The 20,874-nt window shown below is 39.9% G+C and overlaps 1 protein-coding gene across 1 annotated transcript in view; it reads right to left on the bottom strand.

Annotated features, from left to right (window-relative positions):
* Positions 1-7,463: 7,463 nt before the first annotated feature.
* FREM3 (FRAS1 related extracellular matrix 3) overlaps positions 7,464-20,874 on the bottom strand; it is an 86,258-nt gene continuing 72,847 nt past the window's right edge. Inside the window, 2 exon segments of the mRNA XM_062198889.1 lie at positions 7,464-7,669; positions 9,408-9,557. Coding sequence (XP_062054873.1) covers positions 7,464-7,669; positions 9,408-9,557 — 356 coding nt within the window.

Genomic DNA, 20,874 nt, shown 5'->3' with positions numbered 1-20,874 from the left:
CAGGATTCTACGGAATATGGATCCCAGGATTTGGATTCCAAGCCTTTGTATAAAGCTTCAAAAGGCCCTGACACAGATACACTGGTGGACATGGAAGCTACAAAAGATGTTCCAAGGAATTAAGGAGTTTTTTAACAAACTCCAACATTAGGAATTCCTGAGCAAGCAATTCACAGAAAGATTCTCTTCAGATCAGTTACAGCTTAAATAGAAGGGACCTTACCAGGCGCTACTGAGCATGACTACCTCGGTGAAATTAGGATTAAAACTTCTACCTCTTAAGTCTTCACAAGTGAACTCAAAAGACATTTCTGATTATTCCTGTGAGCCAATTGAGATCTTAAATACCTCTTCAAAAAAAGCAAAAAGATAACTAATGCTTTTGCTTTTGTCACTTCAAGACTGCTGCACCTTAAGACAGACATGCTGTACTTGCCTCTCCTTTGGTTCTTTCTGGGAGCTGACAATAGAACTACTTAATGGGTTTTTCTATTACAAATCTCTATGCTCAGGATAAATGGCTTCATAATCTACAAAAAGGTAGCCTATTGCCACCCACTATCTGGGAGTTGGTGAGATGTTTTTGTTTTTAGAAACCTTTTATTTAATGTGTCCAAATTTCATAAGTACAACTTTAGGAATATAGTGGTTCTTCCCCCATACCCTCCCTCCCACCCCCACTCCCATCACACCCCTTTCTCCCTTTCCCATTCCATTCTTCATTTCTCAACATGAGCTTCCAAAGCTATGGAAGCTTTTTGAGTCCACAATCTCTGTCAGTATTTACACAGGGCAATAAGCAAAGTTGAAGTCCTCCCCTCTCTTCAGAGAAAAATACATCCTTCTGATGGTCCCTTTTTTTCCCCTGGTGTCTCACTCACAGAGAATTAATTTTTTTTTTTTTTTTTGCCACAGTGTCTTAGCTTTCCATGCCTGAAATACTCCTATGGGCTTTTCAGCCAGATCAGAATGCCTTAAGAGCTGATTCTGAGGTCAGAGTGCTGTTTAGGGTATTTGTCATTCTATGAGTCTGCTCTGTGAACTGCTTCCTGTGTTGGAACAGTCTCTCCTTTTTAATTTTATCTAATGTTATTACCAGACACTTGTTCTTAATTTTGGATCCCTTTAACACTTAATCCTAAATATATGACCAGTTACACACTTAATATGATCAGTTTAACACATAAGATAGCATTAGTACCATCCAGCTTAATGGGATTTGGAATCCCATGGCAAGGTTTTAGCTTTACCCTTAAGGGTAACTCCGTGGGAATATGTCTTGAACTGCAAAGCTCTTCTCTTATTCCCACTCTTATTTTTTTACTGGGATCTATTTTCAATTGCCTTTATACACATATGATTAATTCTTTGTAAAGTAAAGAGTTCAACCAATGATATCAAGGAAAAATAAAAATTAAAAAAAAAAATGTTCCTCAACAGTCAAGATAAGGGCTGTTCAAGTCCTTCATAATGTTGATTTCACTTCTACAGGTTTCCTTTTAGGTGCTTTGTTAGTTATCACAGATCAGGGAGAACATATGGTATTTGTCCCTTTGGGATGGGCTTATTTCACTAAGTATGATGTTTTCAAGATTCATCTATTTTGTTGCAAAATATTACTGCTGTATAGTATTCCATAGTGTATATGTCCCATAACTTCTTTATCTATGTCTTAGCTATTGTGAATTGAGCTGCTATAAACATGGAGGTGCAGATAAATCTTTTGCTTACTGATTTCATTTACCTGGTGTAAATTCCCAGGAGTGAGATGATTAGGTAGTATGGTAGGGCTATATTCAGATTTCTGAGGTATCTCCATACTGTCTTCCATAGTGGCTTTACCAGTTCACATTCCCACCAACAGTGAATTAGGGTACCTTTTTCTCCACATCCTTGCCAGCATCTGTTTGTTGATTTCTGTATGAAAGCCATTCTAACTGGGATGAGGTGAAACCTCATTGTGGTTTTGATTTGCATTTCCTTGCCAGCCAGTGATCCTGAGCATTTTTGTATGTGTTTGTTGGCCATTTGGGTTGCATCTTTTGAAAAACATCTGTGTAAGTTCTTCACCCATTTCTTCACTGGGTTGTTTGTTTTGTTGGTGTGGAGTTTCTTGATCTCTCTCTCTCTCCCTCTTTTTTTTTTTTTTTTTTTTTTGACAGGCAGAGTTAGACAATGAGAGAGAGGCAGAGAGAAAGATCTTCCTTCTGTTGGTTCACCCCCAAAATGGCCTCCATGGCCAGCACGCTACATCAATCTGAAGCCAGGAGCCAGGTGCTTCCTCCTGGTCTCCCATGGGGTGCAGGGCCCAAGCACTTGGGCCATCCTCCACTGCCTTCCCGGGCCACAGCAGAGAGCTGGACTGGAAGAGGAGCAACTGGGACAGAACCGGCAGTGCTGGCGCGGCAGGCAGAGGATTAGCCTAGTGAGCCATGGCGCTGACCTCTTGATCTCTTTATATAGCCTGGTTATTAATCCTTTATCAGTTGCATGGATTGCAAATAATTTCTCCCAATCTGTTGGTTGCCTTTTCACTTTTCTGACTGTTTCTTTTGCAGTACAGAAGCTTCTCAATTTGATTTAATTTCATTTGTGAATTTTGGCTTTGATTGCCTGTGCTTCTGGGTTCTTTTCCAGGAACTCTTTGCCTGTGCCAATGTCTTGCAGAGTTTCCTCAATGTTCTCTAATAATCTGATGTTATCAGGTTGTAGATTTAGATATTTAATGCATTTTGAATGGGTTTTTGTGTAAGGTTGTTGGGGACACTCTCCCCCTTCCTCATAGCTCTAGGCGTGGAAAGGTGCCTGCATAGCCTCTTGCCCTGAGGGCTGAAACATTCTGTGATAACTAAAGAACATCCTGTGGTTAAGATAACATGTGCCTGCTTTCGATAACTATGTCCTGCCACCTGACCTTCAACCCTGAACAGATCCTGAAACAGCTCCTCTTTTCCAACCCCTACTGCTTCCCCTAAGTATATAAACCCCTGTGTAAAAAATAAACTTTGCAGCTTGATCAGAACTCTTGTCTTGCTGCCTTCCTTGTGTCTCCTGTCCCTTTCATTCCTCCTTCTAGGTGCTTGGCCCTAGTTGATGTCCCGCGGGACGGGACATAAGGTGTAAGTTAGGGGTCTTGCTTCATATTTCTGCATGTGGGAAGTTCCATGCACTGGTGAGAAAAATGTGTATTCTATGGCTGTAGGGTGGAAGGCTCTGTATATATCTGCTAGGATTATTTGGTCTATTGTGTTGATTAACTCTGTTGTTTCCTTGCTGAGTATCTGTCTGATTGATCTGTCCATTGCTGAAAGTGGGGATTTGAAGTCTCCCATTACTATTGTATTGGAGATTGGAGTTTATGTCTCCCTTTAGATATCTTAAACCTTTCTTTTAAATAGCCAGGTGCCCTGTAATTAGGTGCATATACATTTATAATAGTCATATCTTCCTGTTGAATTGATTCCTTAATTATTACACAGTGCCCTTCTTTGTCTCTTTTAACAGTTTTTGTGTTAAAATCTTTTTTTTTTTTTTTCTGATATTAGGATGGCTGCAGCAGCTCATTTTTGGTTTCTGTTAGCATGGAATATCTTTGTACATTCTTTCATTTTCAGTCTGTGTGCATCTTTGTTGGTGAGTTGTGTTTCTTATGAAACAAATAGATGGGTTTTATTTTTATCCATTCAGCCTGTCTGTGTCTTTTAACTGTAAACTTTAGGCCATTTACATTCAAGGTGACTATTGGTAAGTAATGACTTGGCCCTGCCATTTTTCCATAAATATTCCTGTTTTCTGCTTTGGATTTCCTTTGTACTTTTACTGGGAAATGTTCTTCCTTTACCTTTTGTCACAGTGATGACCATGTTTCTGTGTTTCTGTGTGCAGCACATCCTTAAGCATCTTTTTTGAGGATGGCCAGGTGGTGACATTCTTTCAATTTCTGTTTGTTATAGAAGGTCTTTATTTCACCTTCATTGGTAAATGAAAGCTTTGAAGGGTACAGTATTCTGGGCTGTTTTTTTCTCTTAAGAGTTGGACTATATCACACCATTCTCTCCCAGCCTGTAGGGTTTCTGATGAGAAATCCACTGTAAGTCTAATTGGAGATCCTCTGAAAGTAATCTGGCATTTTTTTCTCATGCACGTCATATAATCTTTTCTTTCTGTTTTACTGTGGAGAGTTTGATTACAATGTGTCGTGGTGAAGATCTTTTCTGGGCATGTCTATTAGGAGTTATATGTGCTTCCTGTACTTAGATGTCACTTTCTTTTTTCAATTTAGGGAAGTTTTCTGTTATATTTCACTAAAAAGGCCTTCTAATCCTTTCTCTCTTTCTACGCCTTCAGGAACTCCTAGAACTTGGGTCTTTTTATAGTATCCTGTAGATTCCCAACAGTGTTTTTTAGTTTTCTAATTTCCTCTTCTTGTTTTTTGTCTGACTGTATAACTTCCTGTGATATTTTTTCTTCTGCTTCACCAATTCTATTGTTAAGGCCTTCCACTGCATTTTTTATTTGGTCTATTTAATTCTCCATTTCTAAGATTTCATTTTGCTTTCTCTTTAATATCTCAATTTCGTGGGAGAAATTTTCTTTCATGTAATGTATGGATGTCATTAGTTCATGCATTTGCTTCTGATTACTTCTATGATCAATTTTTTGAATTCCATTTCTGGCATTTCTTCAAACTCTTCATCTTCACATTATAGTATTAAAGTGTTGTATTCTTTTAGGGACATCATGTTGTGTTACTTATTCTTGTTTCTTGAGTTGGTACTTTTATTATCCAGCATTTGTGGAGAAACATGTTGGTTTCTTCTTTGTTTATTTGCTGTGGTGGCTTTCATCTTTTTAACTATGACTGTGGATTAGTACAGTGTCTGGTTTCAGGAAATACCTAGATGTATATGGTGGGTGTGGCCAGGGAGCTCTGTTCAGTGCTCTAGGGTAAAGGCAGTGTTAAGGTGACACCCATGTGGTAAATCTCCTCTTTTTTTTTTTATTTATTTTTAATCAGGAGATTTTTCTGTTCTATTGGTATAGACTCAGCTCATTTCCTCTTCTCAAAGGAGACCAGTACCTGGGCCCTAGCCCCAGTGGGTATAATATTTGTCTGCACTTCTGCAGGGGACACACAAAGGGTCTATACAGTCCTTGGTGTAAGCAGATTCCCTGGCAAAGTCCCTCACCAGGGAACCAGGGAGCCCTGAGGGTGTGGAGCCTCCCACAGTGGTTGCCCAAAGTCTCAGCCACACCTTGAGGCTTCCCACACAGCCTCAATGTTTTTAAAACTCTGCCGTCTCAGTGTTTCCACAGTCCTGGCACACAAGCCTCCCACGGTCATGCATACCCAGCCCCAGTCTGTTCTCGTTGCTGGACTCTGGAGTCTCCACTTGGCTGGTTGCTGGATACAAGCTGGCGCAGCTGTTACATGTCTAAAACGGTACCTGCTCTCAATTGGCTTGTTACAGGACAACGTTGAAGGGTGATTGAGGAGAGAAAAATGTGTCCTCTCTTTTCTTCTCTGGTTTGGAAAGTACACAATGCCCCACAGGGCTGCAAGCCCGATTCCTTCCAGGCTTTTCCTGCAGCTTCATCACCAGTGGCTTGGGCTGCTGCAGTCTGGTCTCACTGCTCTCCAAAGCTAGTACAGGGGCACTTGGCTGCTGGGGTCCTGATGTGTACATGTCAACATCCTCCATGAGTAGGTCTGCTGTGTCCTTCTATTCTGTATGGAGTTTCCTCCACTGTTTTCTCCCTAACTCTTCCCTGAGACTGTACTCTCTCCATGTTTTTTAAACTATCTGCTATACTAGAGCAGTAAGCTCCCTCCCTACTCTGCCATCTTAATCCAATCCATTTCAGGTCTAAACAAAACTTTCCCTGGCTTTCCCCATAATGGCAGTGTGAATTTCCCCTGGGCACACAGGTATTCAGTGGGATGTTCATGGCAGTGCTTCATTTGGCCACTGGCCCAGGACATCTGTGGGCCTGTTGGGTGTATATGACAGTTGTCAGGGTTCACACAGTAGCTTTTCCGTGACTGTTTTCTAGCATTTATGAAGGATCCATTTCTCCCTGACCTGAAGAAGAATCTTGATAAATATTTGTTGAATTTACTTGAGTTTTAACCCTGTTAGGTGGGCAATTTGCAGGGTGAGGGAGAATTATTTCTGTTAATAGATTTGTACTCATGTGCTTCTCTTCTTCCCTGGCCTCTTGCCAGGAGGGGGCTTGCTGCAGCCCTGCACCTCCAAGGCGCGTGGCCTTCGGGCCACCCTCCCTAGGCTTCCTGGCCTAGATGCTCCTCCACGAGGCTGGTTCCTGGTGCTCAGTATGAACCCAGATTTAACTCTCTCTTAGATAAAGCTATCTCTTTCCTATGATTTATCTCACTGAATAAAAGCCTAAAATGTTTAAAAAAATAGATTTGTACTCACAGGAGTCAGAACTAGACAGAATCCTAACAGAAATGGAGTCCAAATTTCTCATTTTATAGAAGGAGAAGCAAGGTTAAGAGTTATGAGGTGGCTTAGGAAATTTTTTCTCTGATTGGAGAAACTGAAGTTTATCAAGGAAGCAAAACCTGGGCTTGTGGTAGATAAGGATTTCTCAGCCAAGGTTACAGACAAAGCCTTCTCATCCCCTCCTCTACACTTGGGATGAATGCTTAAGAATAGGTTAAATAATGTCCAAAACCAAATTTAAATAGTTTGCAACAGAAAGACCTAAATGATAATGGTGGTGCACAAAGGTGTGATTTTCAAAATAATTTGGAAACATTGATTTTTATGGTATCTATTGGGGCATACCAATGGCTATCTATCTATATATAAACAACTATATGTATATGCTATACTATATACTGTATATATAGTTAATTTAAGAACGAATTGGGCAGTTACAAAAGAGTACGATAGAAGGGAGAGTCAATAACAGGCTTGCCCTATCTAAGTGGCTTGGACTTGGGGAGAAAAATTGAACAATTGGCCAGAAGGAGCTTTAGGCTTATCTGCATATTTGAGTTAGGGCATTGTCTTCACATTCATCCAAAAGAGGATGAATATATGTATATGTATATATATGCACGCATATGTATATATGTAAATAGCCAAAAAGTGCTTCAAGTCTGTCATCAATGAGTAAAGAGATTATTGATCTAATCGGAGACAAGGAGTTTCATGAGTCTGAGAAACAGAATAGAGAAAGGCTAACAACAGCAGGGTCTCATTCTTTGTGGGCTCAATCCTCTATTTATTTATTATCTATCTCCATGCGGTCACATAAACTATATTTGCACACATCAACAGAACATAACACCAGTGACAGGACAATATTATTGATATCCCAGAGTTGCCAAGATCGAAAAACAATGGGGTTTCATTCTGTTGTTAGGAGACATGTTCTGGCTGTTTTCTCCTCCTTGAAGTCTTTCAAAGGTGCAATCAGTACCCTGTTTTCAGTCAGTTGATGTCAGTAATGAAAACGGTGGTTTTGTTTGGTTCTCCAAGCACTGCACCCACAGGCATGTGAAGAAGGAGTTCAAACCTCTCTAGACCCTCCAAAATGGACTGTGCCACGTCGTCAAGGATTGTCACTTGGAATGCCTGCATGCCCACTCCTGGAGCAAAGTCCAGATTTCTGTTGATGCCAATGTAATCTATTCCAGCTGGTGGGAAGGGAAAAGACACTGGTGAGACTGGGATTCACAGTTATAACTATCCCCTCAGAGAAAAATAAGAGGTCCCATCAAGTCTGCAGCATTCTCCCTTGCACTCAGCACTTTAGAATCATGACTGGATCCCACCAAAGGGCAACTTCCATATCTTACCAATGCCAAATGCTCCCTCATCCCAAGCTCATATGCCATCCTCCCCTGTGCCCTCCATGTCTGCCTCAAGCACATCTTCCCAGCACTGCCACAGAGGCCCTGATTTTGTACCGAAGGCTCTCTGCAGGTGGCTTCAATTTGAAAGAAAAGGATTTGCCTTTTTTTTAATTTTTAACCTTATCCACTTATCCACCTTTGCCAGATATCTGATTTAATCTGATAACTTACACCCAGCCAGAAAGTTTCTGCAGTTCTCTGCCTTGCTCTTGAGCGTGTTTTGCAGGCTGACCATAAAGCTCTTTGCTTCTTATTTGAAAAGTCATCAAATGTAGTGATAGCAATAAATGATAATCAGTAGAATAAAATAGAAATCCCGGAGTGACATAAATAATATAAGATAACCTGAGGAACAGACTATTTACATCATTTCCAGGCATTTCTTCATAAAATGCTTATTAATTGTAAAGGAAAAGAAGTAACTTCTTTATGGAGAAGCTTCATTGTAGGAAGATACTATCTTAACCAGTAATCAAAGTTAATAGCACCAGTAATGGGCTAAATGGAGATTGTCTGCCATTTGATAGAATACAAGGAGAACACACTATTATCTATATGATATTCCTACAAATATCATAAATGACCCTCTCTGAAAATTGAAATAAGAAAGGGAAGAAACTGAGAAAAGAAACTAGTAATGATTAATTCTGGTTTCATATACAATGCACTGTGATACATTCACTGATAGCATATAATGTGTCAGTTCTTCCAAGTGCAAGCTGTCTATTTTCTATGGTACATGAGGAAGCAGGGTTCACATTTTCATAAATAAGTGTGCATTTTTCTCTACCCCTCATCAGTTACTAAGGTCTTTGGGTGGTGGGGTATAATTCACAGTCTTTGCTTTTACTTTGCTTATAGGTTGAAAGAGTCTCATGGATTTTGGATGTATATGACACTAGACCTGAATTATGCTTGAGCCCAGCCCAAAAGATCCCAGATGCAGGTGAGAATGAGAAAACGTAAGTATCAGTGCCAGGGGAGGTGTCCCTTTTTTTAAAGCAAGTGACAGCCTCAGGAGAGGAAGTGATGTCCAGGATTGTCTGGCCTGGCTGCCAGGTAGGCCTCCATCGTCCATATCAGGAAACAGACACTAGTGGGATACGAGGATGCCAAGGAAAATACTTGAGTCAAAAGTAAAAAACTTCCTACACTTTGAAGCTTGAGTCTTCCAGGACTTAGGACTTGCTCAGCCACCATGGATTACTTTCATCTGAAACAGCATTTATGAGTAACTTAAAGTGTCTATAGATATTCTGAGCTTTGGAAAATTAATTTAAGTCCTTGACAAACAAGTGGGTGATGAATGAATAGAAAAGGCTCCTGTCTGCCTATTCTATTTGTCTTGTAAACAGCAGAAGTCATTACTTATACAAACTGTCTGTGTGCTTAGGTAGAAGGAACTTTAAGCCAGATCCCATCAACAAAGACCAGGCATGCTTACAACTTGACAGTCTAGACCCCACCACAACTACACATCATGACAGTGATCTCTTCTATAAATGATCTCTTCTCTCACCTTCTGCCGAATCCTTCCCTGTCTTCCTGGAGTTCTCGGTAACAGATGATGCTTGGGAAAGATCAGTGCCTTTTCTCCAGACACACACCTCCACATAGCCAGCATGCTCATCGACATGATACTCAGCATGACCAAAGTGCAGGGCAGGTTCTAGGGAAACAAGGAATCACAAACAGAATGCTTCTGCCTCCCAGACATACTCTACAGTGGGATCCTGAGTGTTTCTCACCATTGCTGGACTTGACAGACACCACATTCTCTTTCATGTATAGCACAGGTGAACAAACCCAAACCACACAAAAAGCCAAGACAAAGAATCACATGCCATGACTTTGACACCAGGAAGTGCTATGAGATACCATCAGTTGGAATTGTCTCCGTTTTCCTGTTGTAAGAGCTGTCTGTGGGAAGTGCTATGAGATACCATCAGTTGGAATTGTCTCCGTTTTCCTGTTGTAAGAGCTGTCTGTGGTATAGAAGAAGCTACCATTTGAGAAAAGAGGGTGGGAAACGTAGGGATGTTTTTCTTCAGGAGAAAAGTCTCTTTCTGTTGAGTGACAGTCAAGCCAGGGTTCTGAATTCAAGGACCACTGTGGTGCCTTTTCTCAGGGCTTTTGCTGATCACAGGGAGACAGGAGTCCCAGTGGGGAGGTGGGATCCTGTGAGCTGAGATGCCAGAAAGGGTCCCTTGAGGGGCAGGGAAGTGGCTCCCTGGATGGCAGTGCTAAAGGGATCAGGATGTGCGCCAGGCTTCAGGGAGAATGGGAGGGAAATGTGCATCTTCTACAAGGAGTAACACGTTGACAATGAGAACATGAAGATCTGACCAAGCAATCAAGCTATCTACTTTCACTTTGCTCTGAAAAGTAGCCTGTGGTCTTAGCCGACTATTTGAAACACAAGGTGTTGCTATTACCCTAGACATACTCTGCGACAAAAGGGGTTTTGAGATGGATGCATTTCATTTGAACTGAGACATCTGGAGACAAAAAACGGTAAACATCAGGAAGCAGCTTCAGCATACAGGAACGATCCCCTGACCCCATCAAATGGAACATTAGTGATAGAGGTGACGACTTTGTAGACATAATGCAATACAAAAGCATATCTGGATTAAAATAAAAAATTTAGAGGATAGAAGTCAGATTTAGTAAGTATTATTTTCTCAGAATATATCAGTAGGTATTTGATGCTGAGGAAAGTTTTTCTAAAAGTTTTACTATGGCATACAAGATTGCTGACCTGAGTTCATTATTTCCTGGAATCATCTGATACCGTCGTCCACTCTGTGCTCTGTGTCCCAGTTGCACCAAAGAGCTCATGATGCACCCAACATAGCATGCTTGAGTTTACGCTTGAGCTTCTATCTTTGCTCACAATGGTCTCTGAGCTGGAACTCCACGCTTTTACTCCATCTGTCTTTCACAACGCTTTATGATATTGATGTGACAATTTATGCCTACTTTTGTTGTGTATACATTAACATATTTTTAGTTACCACTATTTTTAATACTTTTGCTTTTTCATGTTAATACTAGACTTAAAATATTTACTCAACAGTAGAATAATACCTTGTTTTGTATTTGTCTATATATTTACCTTTAACAATGGGTTTTAGACTTTTTTAATGCTGTTTACTCTCTTTTCATTTCAAGCTGAAGAACTTTCCTTATGATTCTTGTAAAGCAGATCTAGTGGTGGTGAACTCCTTTAGTTTTTGTTTGCTGGGAGAGTCTTTCTTTTCTTGAAGGATAGTTTTGCTGGATATAGTATTCTTAGTTTGTGGATTCTTTTAGCACTTTAAATATATGATCTCATTCTCTCTGGTCTTTACAATTTTTGCTAAAAAAACATACTGGCTATGTTATAGGGGATAGTATTATTTTAAATTATTTATTTATTTATTTGAAAGGGAGAGTTAGAGAGAGAGAGGGAAGGAGTCAGTATAGATTTATTTCTGGAGTTTTCTTTCTGTTCCATTGGTTGATATGTCTGTTTTTATGCCAGTACTATACTGTTTTGATTATTATAGTCTTGTAATATGTAGGTCACCTCCCAAAGGCCCATCTACTAATACTGTTATTTCAGGGATTAGGATTTCAACAGAAAAATTTTGGAGGACACAGAAATTCAGTCCATTGTAGGTAGACTCTTGCATCTAGAGTATGCTGGGTCACATCAGCACTTAGAGGCAGTTAGATGGAAGCTAAGGTCTTGGACAGGCCCCAGCAAAATACCAGAACCTGATACATGGCCAAATCTTTTCCTTCCTTCCCAAAGTAGAAGGTGAAAGCAGGTTTTTCCTGCCCACTCCTGTTGTGCTGGGCTATGTCATGTGCTAGTTTGCTATTTCAGACCCCAGACATCTGTAACGTATCAGATAGTCAGTGCTCAAAGAGAGGCTAGACAGAAGCCAGAGTTACTGGGCAGGCCACAGGAAAAACAGAGCATTGATATGAGCTCCTGTTCTTCCTGTTCATCCACAGAGAGGATCTGGGAGCCGGAGATTTCCTCCTAGTTGTATGACTGTGCCAATAGATTTTGGTGAAAGAATATTTTGAACTCCCTTACCTATTTTGGTGTAGCTCATTTTGTACTTGCCCTGGGTATAGATTCCTCTCAGTTAGTTGCTGGATTTTCTGTAAAGGGAATTGGTTGATATTTTGCTATTGAATTAGTGTGTCTGTAGAGGAAGGAGTGTTTTTTTGTTTTTTTTTTTTTTTTGGAAGGAGTGTTTATAGCTTCCTATTCTGACATCTTGCTCAGAAAGTAGCTGTTTGAATACAATTTTGGCATTCTGTTAATTAAATATATTTAACGATGGATTGGCTTTCTTCTGAGTAGTACATTCTAGTCTAACAGGAGTTTTCAAGAGGAAGGTAAGTAACTGGCTATCAGAGAGGCTATGGGACATGGAGCAAGAGAAACAGAATTGAACTAGGAACTAGAGATAATGGGCTTTTCAGCTTGTCCTTGTCTTGACTTAGAGTGGACATGCGCACACAGCTCTTTAATTCTCATGCCTTGCTTTCCTCATTTGTAAAATAAAGGCATTGGGACAGATGACCTTTGAGGTCCCTCTGGCTTAAATGATTCCCTGGTGCAGAGAACACTCCTGTATCAGGATGTCATCTCCATAATTTGTTAAGGTGGTATTGGAGGACTATGGTTAGGGGAGGAGATGTGGAGATAGATCTTAGCTTAATCTATCCATGGAGAATCAGCCAGTTGGGCAAGGCCTGGTGTCCAAGGAATATATCAATCTAAAATGGTTTCCTCTGGCAAAGGAAAATCATAGAAATTGGAGGGTCCAGAGCAGATGAAATCGAGGAAGAGGGTGATCTAACAGGGCTGGGATTCTCTCGCTTCCACAGAAAGTCTTGAGTCCAAAAGCAGAGACCAGGGTCTGGTGGATAGCAGAGCAGGCATTTTGAGGAATAATTCCAGACACAAGACTAGCTATCTACACATGGCATGAGGGGTGGAAGATTTTCACTCCAGAAGATGTGCTTCTTCTGAAAAGAGGGGTATCATTTGGGAAGCTAGTCAAAAATCCAGTGGTTGACCTTCATGTTTTCTGAGTTATAATAGTATCCAGATGAGTCGGGAGTACAGACCGCAGCAACAGGAGCAACTTCATAGAAAATGCCCTTTAATCATTCCACATGGTTTCAGTGGTTTCACCAAGTCTAACAATGCAGACGATTTCCTTTAAGACTCTGCATAAAACCTAAAATAAATTTAATGTAACAATGTGAAAGTAACCATGTTTGTTAAATGTTAACAAGCTGACCACAGAAATCATTGTTAGTGTCTGTGGTTAAATGTCTTTGTTCACTAAATGCGGTAGAGCTTAAGATACCATGGAGGCTGCAAAGACCACACACAGCCAACCCCTGTGGCTGGGAAACCCCTCTTGGCCGCGCAGTCATCATTGCTGTAAGCGGTGGTGGCCACAGGTCCCTTCGTTCTGGGGATGCTCTCTTCTCCTTCACGTTCCTAAGATCCTTGTTCTTGAGATATTGGGTAATGACTTAGAAAAATATTTTCTGTCTTCAACTTCAAATTTGAACATAAGAAATTAAATTAAGATTTTCGCTACATTAAAAGCCTGTAGCAATTGCATTATAATATTAGCCCTATAAAGCATAGTGATATGGTATCTTCGGAGTGGTTGCCTCAGTTTTTATAGCACAGTGATTTGTCTTCCAAGGTTTTAAAATATTTATGAGTTGACGTTTACTTTGGTCCACAGCAACAGTGTTTACAACATTTTGAAAAAGTGCAGGGATGGGCTTTTGGTGCAGCGGTGGAGCTTCTGCTTGGGATGTCCACATCCATGTCAGAGCACCTGGGTTTAAGTCCTGGTTCTGCTCCTGATTCCAGTTTCCTGCTCATACGTGCCCTAGGAGGCTGCAGGGGATGGCTCAAGTTGGCTGGGTCCCTGCTACCCACATGGGAAACTTGGACTGAGTTCCTGACTCCTGGACATGTGTGGGGTGAACCAGTGGATGGGATCTCCCACCTCTTCCTCTTCTGTATGCCTCTTGAATAAAATAAATTTAAAAAAAATTAAAAATTCAGTGTGCTGATTTCACCAAGTGGCACATTGTTTATATACAGTTTTTCCTTGCAATGTTTCTTAAATCTTAATCTTAAATGTTTTCCAGCTATCTTTATAGGCAAATTTTATGCACCTTTTTGCAAATCTTGTTGCCTCAGGATACAACTTGCAGCCTTCTGCAAGGCTGGACATCCATCCTCTTATGTGACAGGTTATGAGAGTTTTCAAATAACATACTAGAAATTAGGAAGAAAGTCTTCAGTAGATAAGCAGGGACATATTACAAGGTGTTTATGTGGAGAACAGGCATATTTTTCTGATTTTGTGCCCCCATTTTCATCTTGCTTCTAACACAGGACAAGTAGACGTTACCATCTGAAGCCAGATGAACAAATATCAATGCGCCATGCATTCATTCGGCAAACATGTACTGGGCACACACTGTGGCCTCAGCCCTCAGGGAGCTGATGCTCCATGGCAGGGTAAGGCCGAGGCCTGGGTACCATTATTCCTCTGTGCGCCCTCTTGTCTCAGCATCACTCCAGGGCAGCTGTGTTTACAAAGGTAATTTTTTCAGGTGAATCATTTGTTGAAGGGAGCAAACATTTCCCAGTGTCTAGCTGAAGAGAATAACATGCTTTATCCCACTTCTAAATGGAAAAATTAAAATTTACCCCTGAACACCTTTCATACATCTTTAGATCATTGGCCATATGGCCTCAGTGAAAATATGCTTTCTATAAGATGAAAATTGCATAGTCCAAAATAAAGGGAATATTTTTGGTATTTAACAAGTGTCCAGGCTGTGGCAAATTACACACAAAAAATCCTAAGCCTGGAAAATGAGCATATACTTTTCCCAATGTTTTTAAGAACAGCCAATTTTATAAGGCATATGTTTTATTACTAACTAAATGACAGCTGAACTCTGGCCTCAGAATCAGCTCTTAAGGCATTTGGATCTGGCTGAAGAGCCCATGAGAGTATTTTAGGCATGGAAAGCCAAGACACTCTGGCAAAAACAAACAAAAAACAAACAAACAAACAAACAAAAAAACCACCTAAATGAAAGATCTCTGCAAGTGAGATCCCAGTGGAAAGAAGGGCCATTAAAGAAGGAGGTACCTTTCTCTGAAGGGAGGAGAGAACTTCCACTTTGACTATGACCTTGTCTAAATAAGATTGGAGTTGGCGAGCTCAAAAGGCTTCCATAGCCTTGGCAACTCATGACAAGAGCCTAGGGTGATTACTGATGCCATGAACAAGAGTGTCAAATTGTTAAGTCAACAACAGGAGTCACTGTGCAGTTACTCCCCATGTAGGATCTCTGTTCTTAATGTGTTGTACAATGTGAATTAATGCTATAACTAGTACTCAAACAGTACTTTACACTTTGTGTTTCTGTGTGGGTTCAAACTATTGAAATCTTTACTTAATATATGCTAATGATCTTCTGTATATAAAGAGAATTGAAAATGAATCTTGATGTGAATGGAAGGGGGGAGGGAGCGGGAGATGGGACGGTTGCAGGTGGGAGGGAAGTTATGGGGGGGAAAAAGCCACTGTAATCCAAAAGCTGTACTTTGGAAATTTATATTTATTAAATAAAAGTTAAAAAAATGACAGCTGTATTATGGCCTGGATTACACCACACATTAGAATTTGATAAAGGTTTGGGGCCAGCATTGTGGTGCAATGGGTTAAGCCACTGCCTGTGATGCTGGCATCCCATATGAGCACTGGTTTGAGTTCCGGCTGTTCTACCTCTGATCCAGTTCCCTGCTAATGTAGTTGGGAAGGCAGTGAAAGATGGCCCACGTACTTGGCTGCCAGCCATGTGGAAGACCCAGATGGAATTCCAGGCTTCTGACTTTGGCCTGACCCTGGCTATGGCTGTCATTTGGGAAGTGAACTGGTAATGGAAGATTCTCTCTCTCTCTCTCTGTGTGTGTGTATGTGTGTGTCTCCCTCTGGCTCTCTTAGTCTGCCTGTTGAATAAATGTTTAAAAAGCAGACTTTTATAAATGCTTAATGCTTAAAAATTGAGTTAGGGCAATTATCATTTCACAAAAGTATTCCAAAATATTATAATTATTTGGTAGCTAAAAATCTTTGTCATTGGCTCCTCAAAGTCAAAATAAAATGGTATTGTGCAACAGAACTATTAGTATCATGAGTGGAAAATCTGTGACTATCTCTAGTCTAGGGACTGAAGTAGGAGCAGCTGCACACAGAAGTCATTCACCTGAGAGTTGCTAAGTACAGGGAACATGAAGGAGGGAAGAAGTCCCACCTCAATGTTTTACAGACTAATATCTGGTCTGAAATGTTGTTCATTGTGACCATGGGGATTGAGATGTTTTGGGACACTTGCTTGATTGAGTCAGGCTTTAATGGAATGCGACCAAGTTTAGCTTCAGCAGAGGGGGCTAGGTGAGCCTGGTTACATCTGTAGCACAGTCAGCTGCTTTGTATGATGTGAAAAAAATAGTTTCAGGGGCCGGCACTGTGGCATAGCAGGTAAAGCTGCTGCCCACAGTGCTGGCATCCCATATGGGTGCTGGTTCAAGTCCTGGCTGCTCCACTTCCAATCCAGGTCCCTGCTGATGCACCTGAAAAATCAGCAGAAGATGGTTCAAGTTCTTGGGCCCCTGCACCTGTGTGGGAAATTGGAAAGAAGCTCCTGGCTCCTGGCTTCAGACTGACCTAGCTCTAGCTGTTGCAGCCATTTGGGGAGTGAATCTATGGATGAAAGACCTCTCTTTTTCTCTCTCTCTCTCTACCTCTGCCTTCCAAAGAAAGAAATAAATCTTTAAAAAAGATCCCATGCTCATCAAACAATTTCCTGCTTAGGAAGTAGCTTCCTGGGATCTCAGACGTCTGGGGTGAGAATTGACTGCAATCAGCTGCTGTTTGGCTCATCATTGCTCTCAGTTGTCTCTGATGATGATGCTCTTACATGAGAAATGGCAAATAAAGAGTCTGCACTCTAGAAATACTTGGTGAATTTAGCATATGTCAGTAGAATGACATATTTCTGAGCTAAGTTCTGGAAAAGGAACAACTTAATGTAAACATGTTGATTTTGAAATAACTTTGTATTATTTATGATGCTAATAGAATGCTTTGAAGGCATATTTTTATTAATTATTAACATTGTAAGTGATGAAAATAAGAAACATCTCTGATCTCATGGGTGCTAAGAATTGAACAACACAAGCAAAATCATTTCGGAAGCTATGGAAAGGATGCCTATTTTTTTCATTAAATTATGATGTTTCAGTGTGACTTCATGAAAAAATTACACATAAATGCCCATGCATAATCACACATGTGCATTCTAGGCTATAGTTTAAGCTTAGCAAAGTGTTTGCTCTTCCAGAAATGTTATAGAATCTGAATGCAAGTTACCTGGCTCCAGTAATTAGGAGCAGTGACCGGCTCACAAAATTTTGCAGCAATTCTAGCTGTTTACACTGAGCTAATAATCTCCTATCTTCTGTACATTTTTTTTATTCAAAAGGCAGAGTTTCATAGAGGCAAAGGCAGAGAAAAAGAAAGAGAGAGAGAGAGAGAGAGAGTGAGAGGTCTTCCATCTGCTGGTTCACTCCCCAAATGGCTGGAGCTGAGCTGACTAAAAGCCAGGAGCAAGGAGCTTCTTTCAGGTCTCACACATGGGTACAAGGGCCCAAGGACTTTGGCCATCTTCTACAGCTTTCCCAGGCCATAGCATAGAGTTGGATTAGAAGTAGAGCAGCTGGGACTTGAACTGGTGTCCATATGGGATGCTGGCACTGCAGGTAGTGGCTTTACCTGCTACATCGTAGCAGTGGCACCCTGTGCATGATACTTTTTTTTTTTCCCACCAAAAAAACCTTCATGGGTTTAAGGATGATCTAGTCTAATAAAGATGGAGTGGTAGAAGGTTTCCTCGTTGTCCTATACCAAGCACAGGGCTGACCACTGTGAATGTTTCTTGAATGAAGAAACTACTGAGAAGAGTCTACTGAAATAATTTCAAACAATATTGGAAACTAACATTGGATCATGGACTGGACTTTGCATTAATTTTCTTCCTTTTTATTTGGCATTGGAATCTTTCTCCAATTTCCCTTCTCTGAACATGGGAAAATTTAACACCACATGGTACTAAGGTAAAGATTAAGTAAAAATAGGATAAAGTTCAAAGATAAAATATTTCTTCAAGAAGTAGGTATCAAGACTTCTATTTAGTTACCTTCTTGTATATAGGTACTACTAAGCAGTCCACCAGAACTCATTTTACTAATTTGTTCACACAGTGGCTTTGTTGGTCATTTAATGCTGCTGCATCAATAGAATTCAATGCAGGTGTTTTGCTTTTCCTCTTGGGATTTTATTAGTGTCTTTCTGTTGTCTCAATGGCCACCATGATTTACAGATATAATTTTATTATTTGAAATATAAATAATGAGTTCAAAGAGAGAGATAAAGGTAACCAAAGTGGTTTACCAGGATGTATAGGGGTTAGTGAGGAAACAGTGGTCACAAAGGAATTGCTTGCATTTTTTACTCTTTTACTGTATCTGTCTTTCTTGTGTGGCCAATAAAGGCACCATCACATCAATTTCCTAGCATTTGATTCCAAAAACTCAGAGGAAAATAATTCGCTGCTTCATAAGTGAGCAAAAAAGCTTCATTCTTTGTCCTATAATATTTTTACGTACCTACTTCTTCATAAAGAAACTGGTAATTTAATGCCATTTCTATTTTTCTGAAAAAAAAATCGAGCAAATGTAGAGTGTTTTCTTGGGTATTGGCCATAGTAAATTTTCACTGTGGACATTTTTCATTCCTATGTAAAAGTTTGTTCAGCCTCTGAGAGGACTGGCAAAATGCATCAGCCCCTTTTACTTCAGATTTTGTTCGCTTGTTAAATAGCATGTTGTTTGCATCTCTCCAAAGTTTATGGGTGAACAATATGATCCCGGGTTTATTAATATGCACTCAGACTGCAGGTGTGTAAATAAAATGAAACCATGACCTAAATCTGTGTATATGAAACACATTTGAGTTTTGAGTCCATTCTAAAACAGTGTTGGGAAAAGAGGTTGTAGGAAATAAACTTCTCATTGAGAAAAAAAAAAGAATAATTGAAGGTGGTATAACCTTATTCTTTACTTTCTCCTGTATTTTTCGAGACAATTTTCACTTAAATTTCCTTTTAATTATGTAAAATTATAATGCAGTTACTTATCAAAAAGGTATCTTAATATATGCTTAGAAAATATTAAAGTATGAAAGACTATACAGGTATAGACATATTACTTTAGTTATATCTTCTAGCATCTTTGTAGGTAAGGTTAGTGTGTGTCAATCAATAGTAAATCAATTATTAGGGGCAAGCTTTGGGAAAATAGAAGACAAAAACTGGTAGCCTAACATGCATGACTACTCAAGTTCATGTTTAAGTGATTGACTCTACATACTTGTCCAGAGTAAAACTTTTTAACAAATGATTTTTAAGTTCAAAAGAACATTTTAATGGAAAACTTAGTCTATAAGATGTGTCATTTTATAGATATGAGTGGTGTTATTAACAAGCAGCCTCTTATTAAAATGACTTCATGAACCATAGAATTCTGGAATTGAAAGCTTTCCTACAGTCACTCCATGTAACCCACTTATTCCACGGACTGGATAACAGCCCAAGATGACACGCCCAAGCTTACCCAGAGAGTCGCACACCTTGCTTAGAATCCAAGGCTCCAGGCTCTAATGCAAGCTTTCTCATTCTGTTTCCATTTTTGATTCTCATGATTTCCTCTCCCAATTCCTTCACTTGTCTACTTTAACCAACAACCAGATCCATTATAAAAAGTAACTCAGACTGTATTCTGGCTTTAAGAACAGATGTGGTAAGGGGAGAAGGAATTTGAAGCCATATGTTTATGGATTTCAACTTTTCACATTAATTCTTCATCACCACAGAAAAACAAGAATTGATTATAGAAGGAAAGAGCTCTGTGAGGTTGTGCATGTAGAATAACACGTGTAGAATTATGTAAAATAACTTCCTCCTCTTCCTTCCCACTTTGCCTGGTAATACCTTCTCTGTCTGTAGCACTTGGTCCATGTGACTGTTTAATGACCTCTCAGTAAGAGACAAGGATTCCAGCCATCATCCTATCATAACCTGAAACTAGAAGAAGCTGAATCTGTCATGCAAATGTCAACCACATAATGCCATGTGGTTATTTTTCACTTTCAGTTTTCTTATTCCTCCACTTGCCAAATTTATCAATTTCATGTGACCATGCAGACATCTCAACTAGACTTAAATTTATTCAGATTCTTATTCTCCTCTGTTGGGAATACAGTAGAATGTTTATATATAAGACAGAATGAGTGGTATTTCTCTTTCCAAAACAATTTCTTCCTAGTAAAGCTGATAATCAATATTCATATTCCCAGTAGGCACTCCATGATCTCTCTGTTTTGGCGGAAAATATAATAAGATTATACATTTTCATATAGGAGTATACTGAAAATTCACATACATTATTTTAAGAAAAACAATCACCATCTTAATTCTAATTGAAGAAATTTTTGAAAACAAAAATAGACAATGAAGCAAGTCTTGACTTCAGAGTCCAGTTTTATTCTTAGCTTCTGTTGCATGTGAAAATATGTTTTGGAGCTGAACTTAGTCCTTGAAATCTTGCTTTCTTTTTAATGGAGCAAAGCTTTTCTATTATATACTTCTGGGATTTTGTCCAGAGGGTGGAATATCTACAAACAGAGCTATTTGGTGGGATTGGCATTTGGTGCAGTGGTTATGCTGCTGCTTGGGATGCCATTTCCCTTATCAGAATGCCTGGTTCAAGTGCCAGCTCCTCCGCTTCCAATCTAGCTTCCTGTTAC

Source organism: Lepus europaeus, chromosome 8, assembly GCF_033115175.1.
Source record: "Lepus europaeus isolate LE1 chromosome 8, mLepTim1.pri, whole genome shotgun sequence".
Classification (NCBI taxonomy): Eukaryota; Metazoa; Chordata; class Mammalia; order Lagomorpha; family Leporidae; genus Lepus; species Lepus europaeus.
Note: the sequence above shows the minus strand (reverse complement) of the source record. Positions and strands in the feature narration are given on the sequence as shown.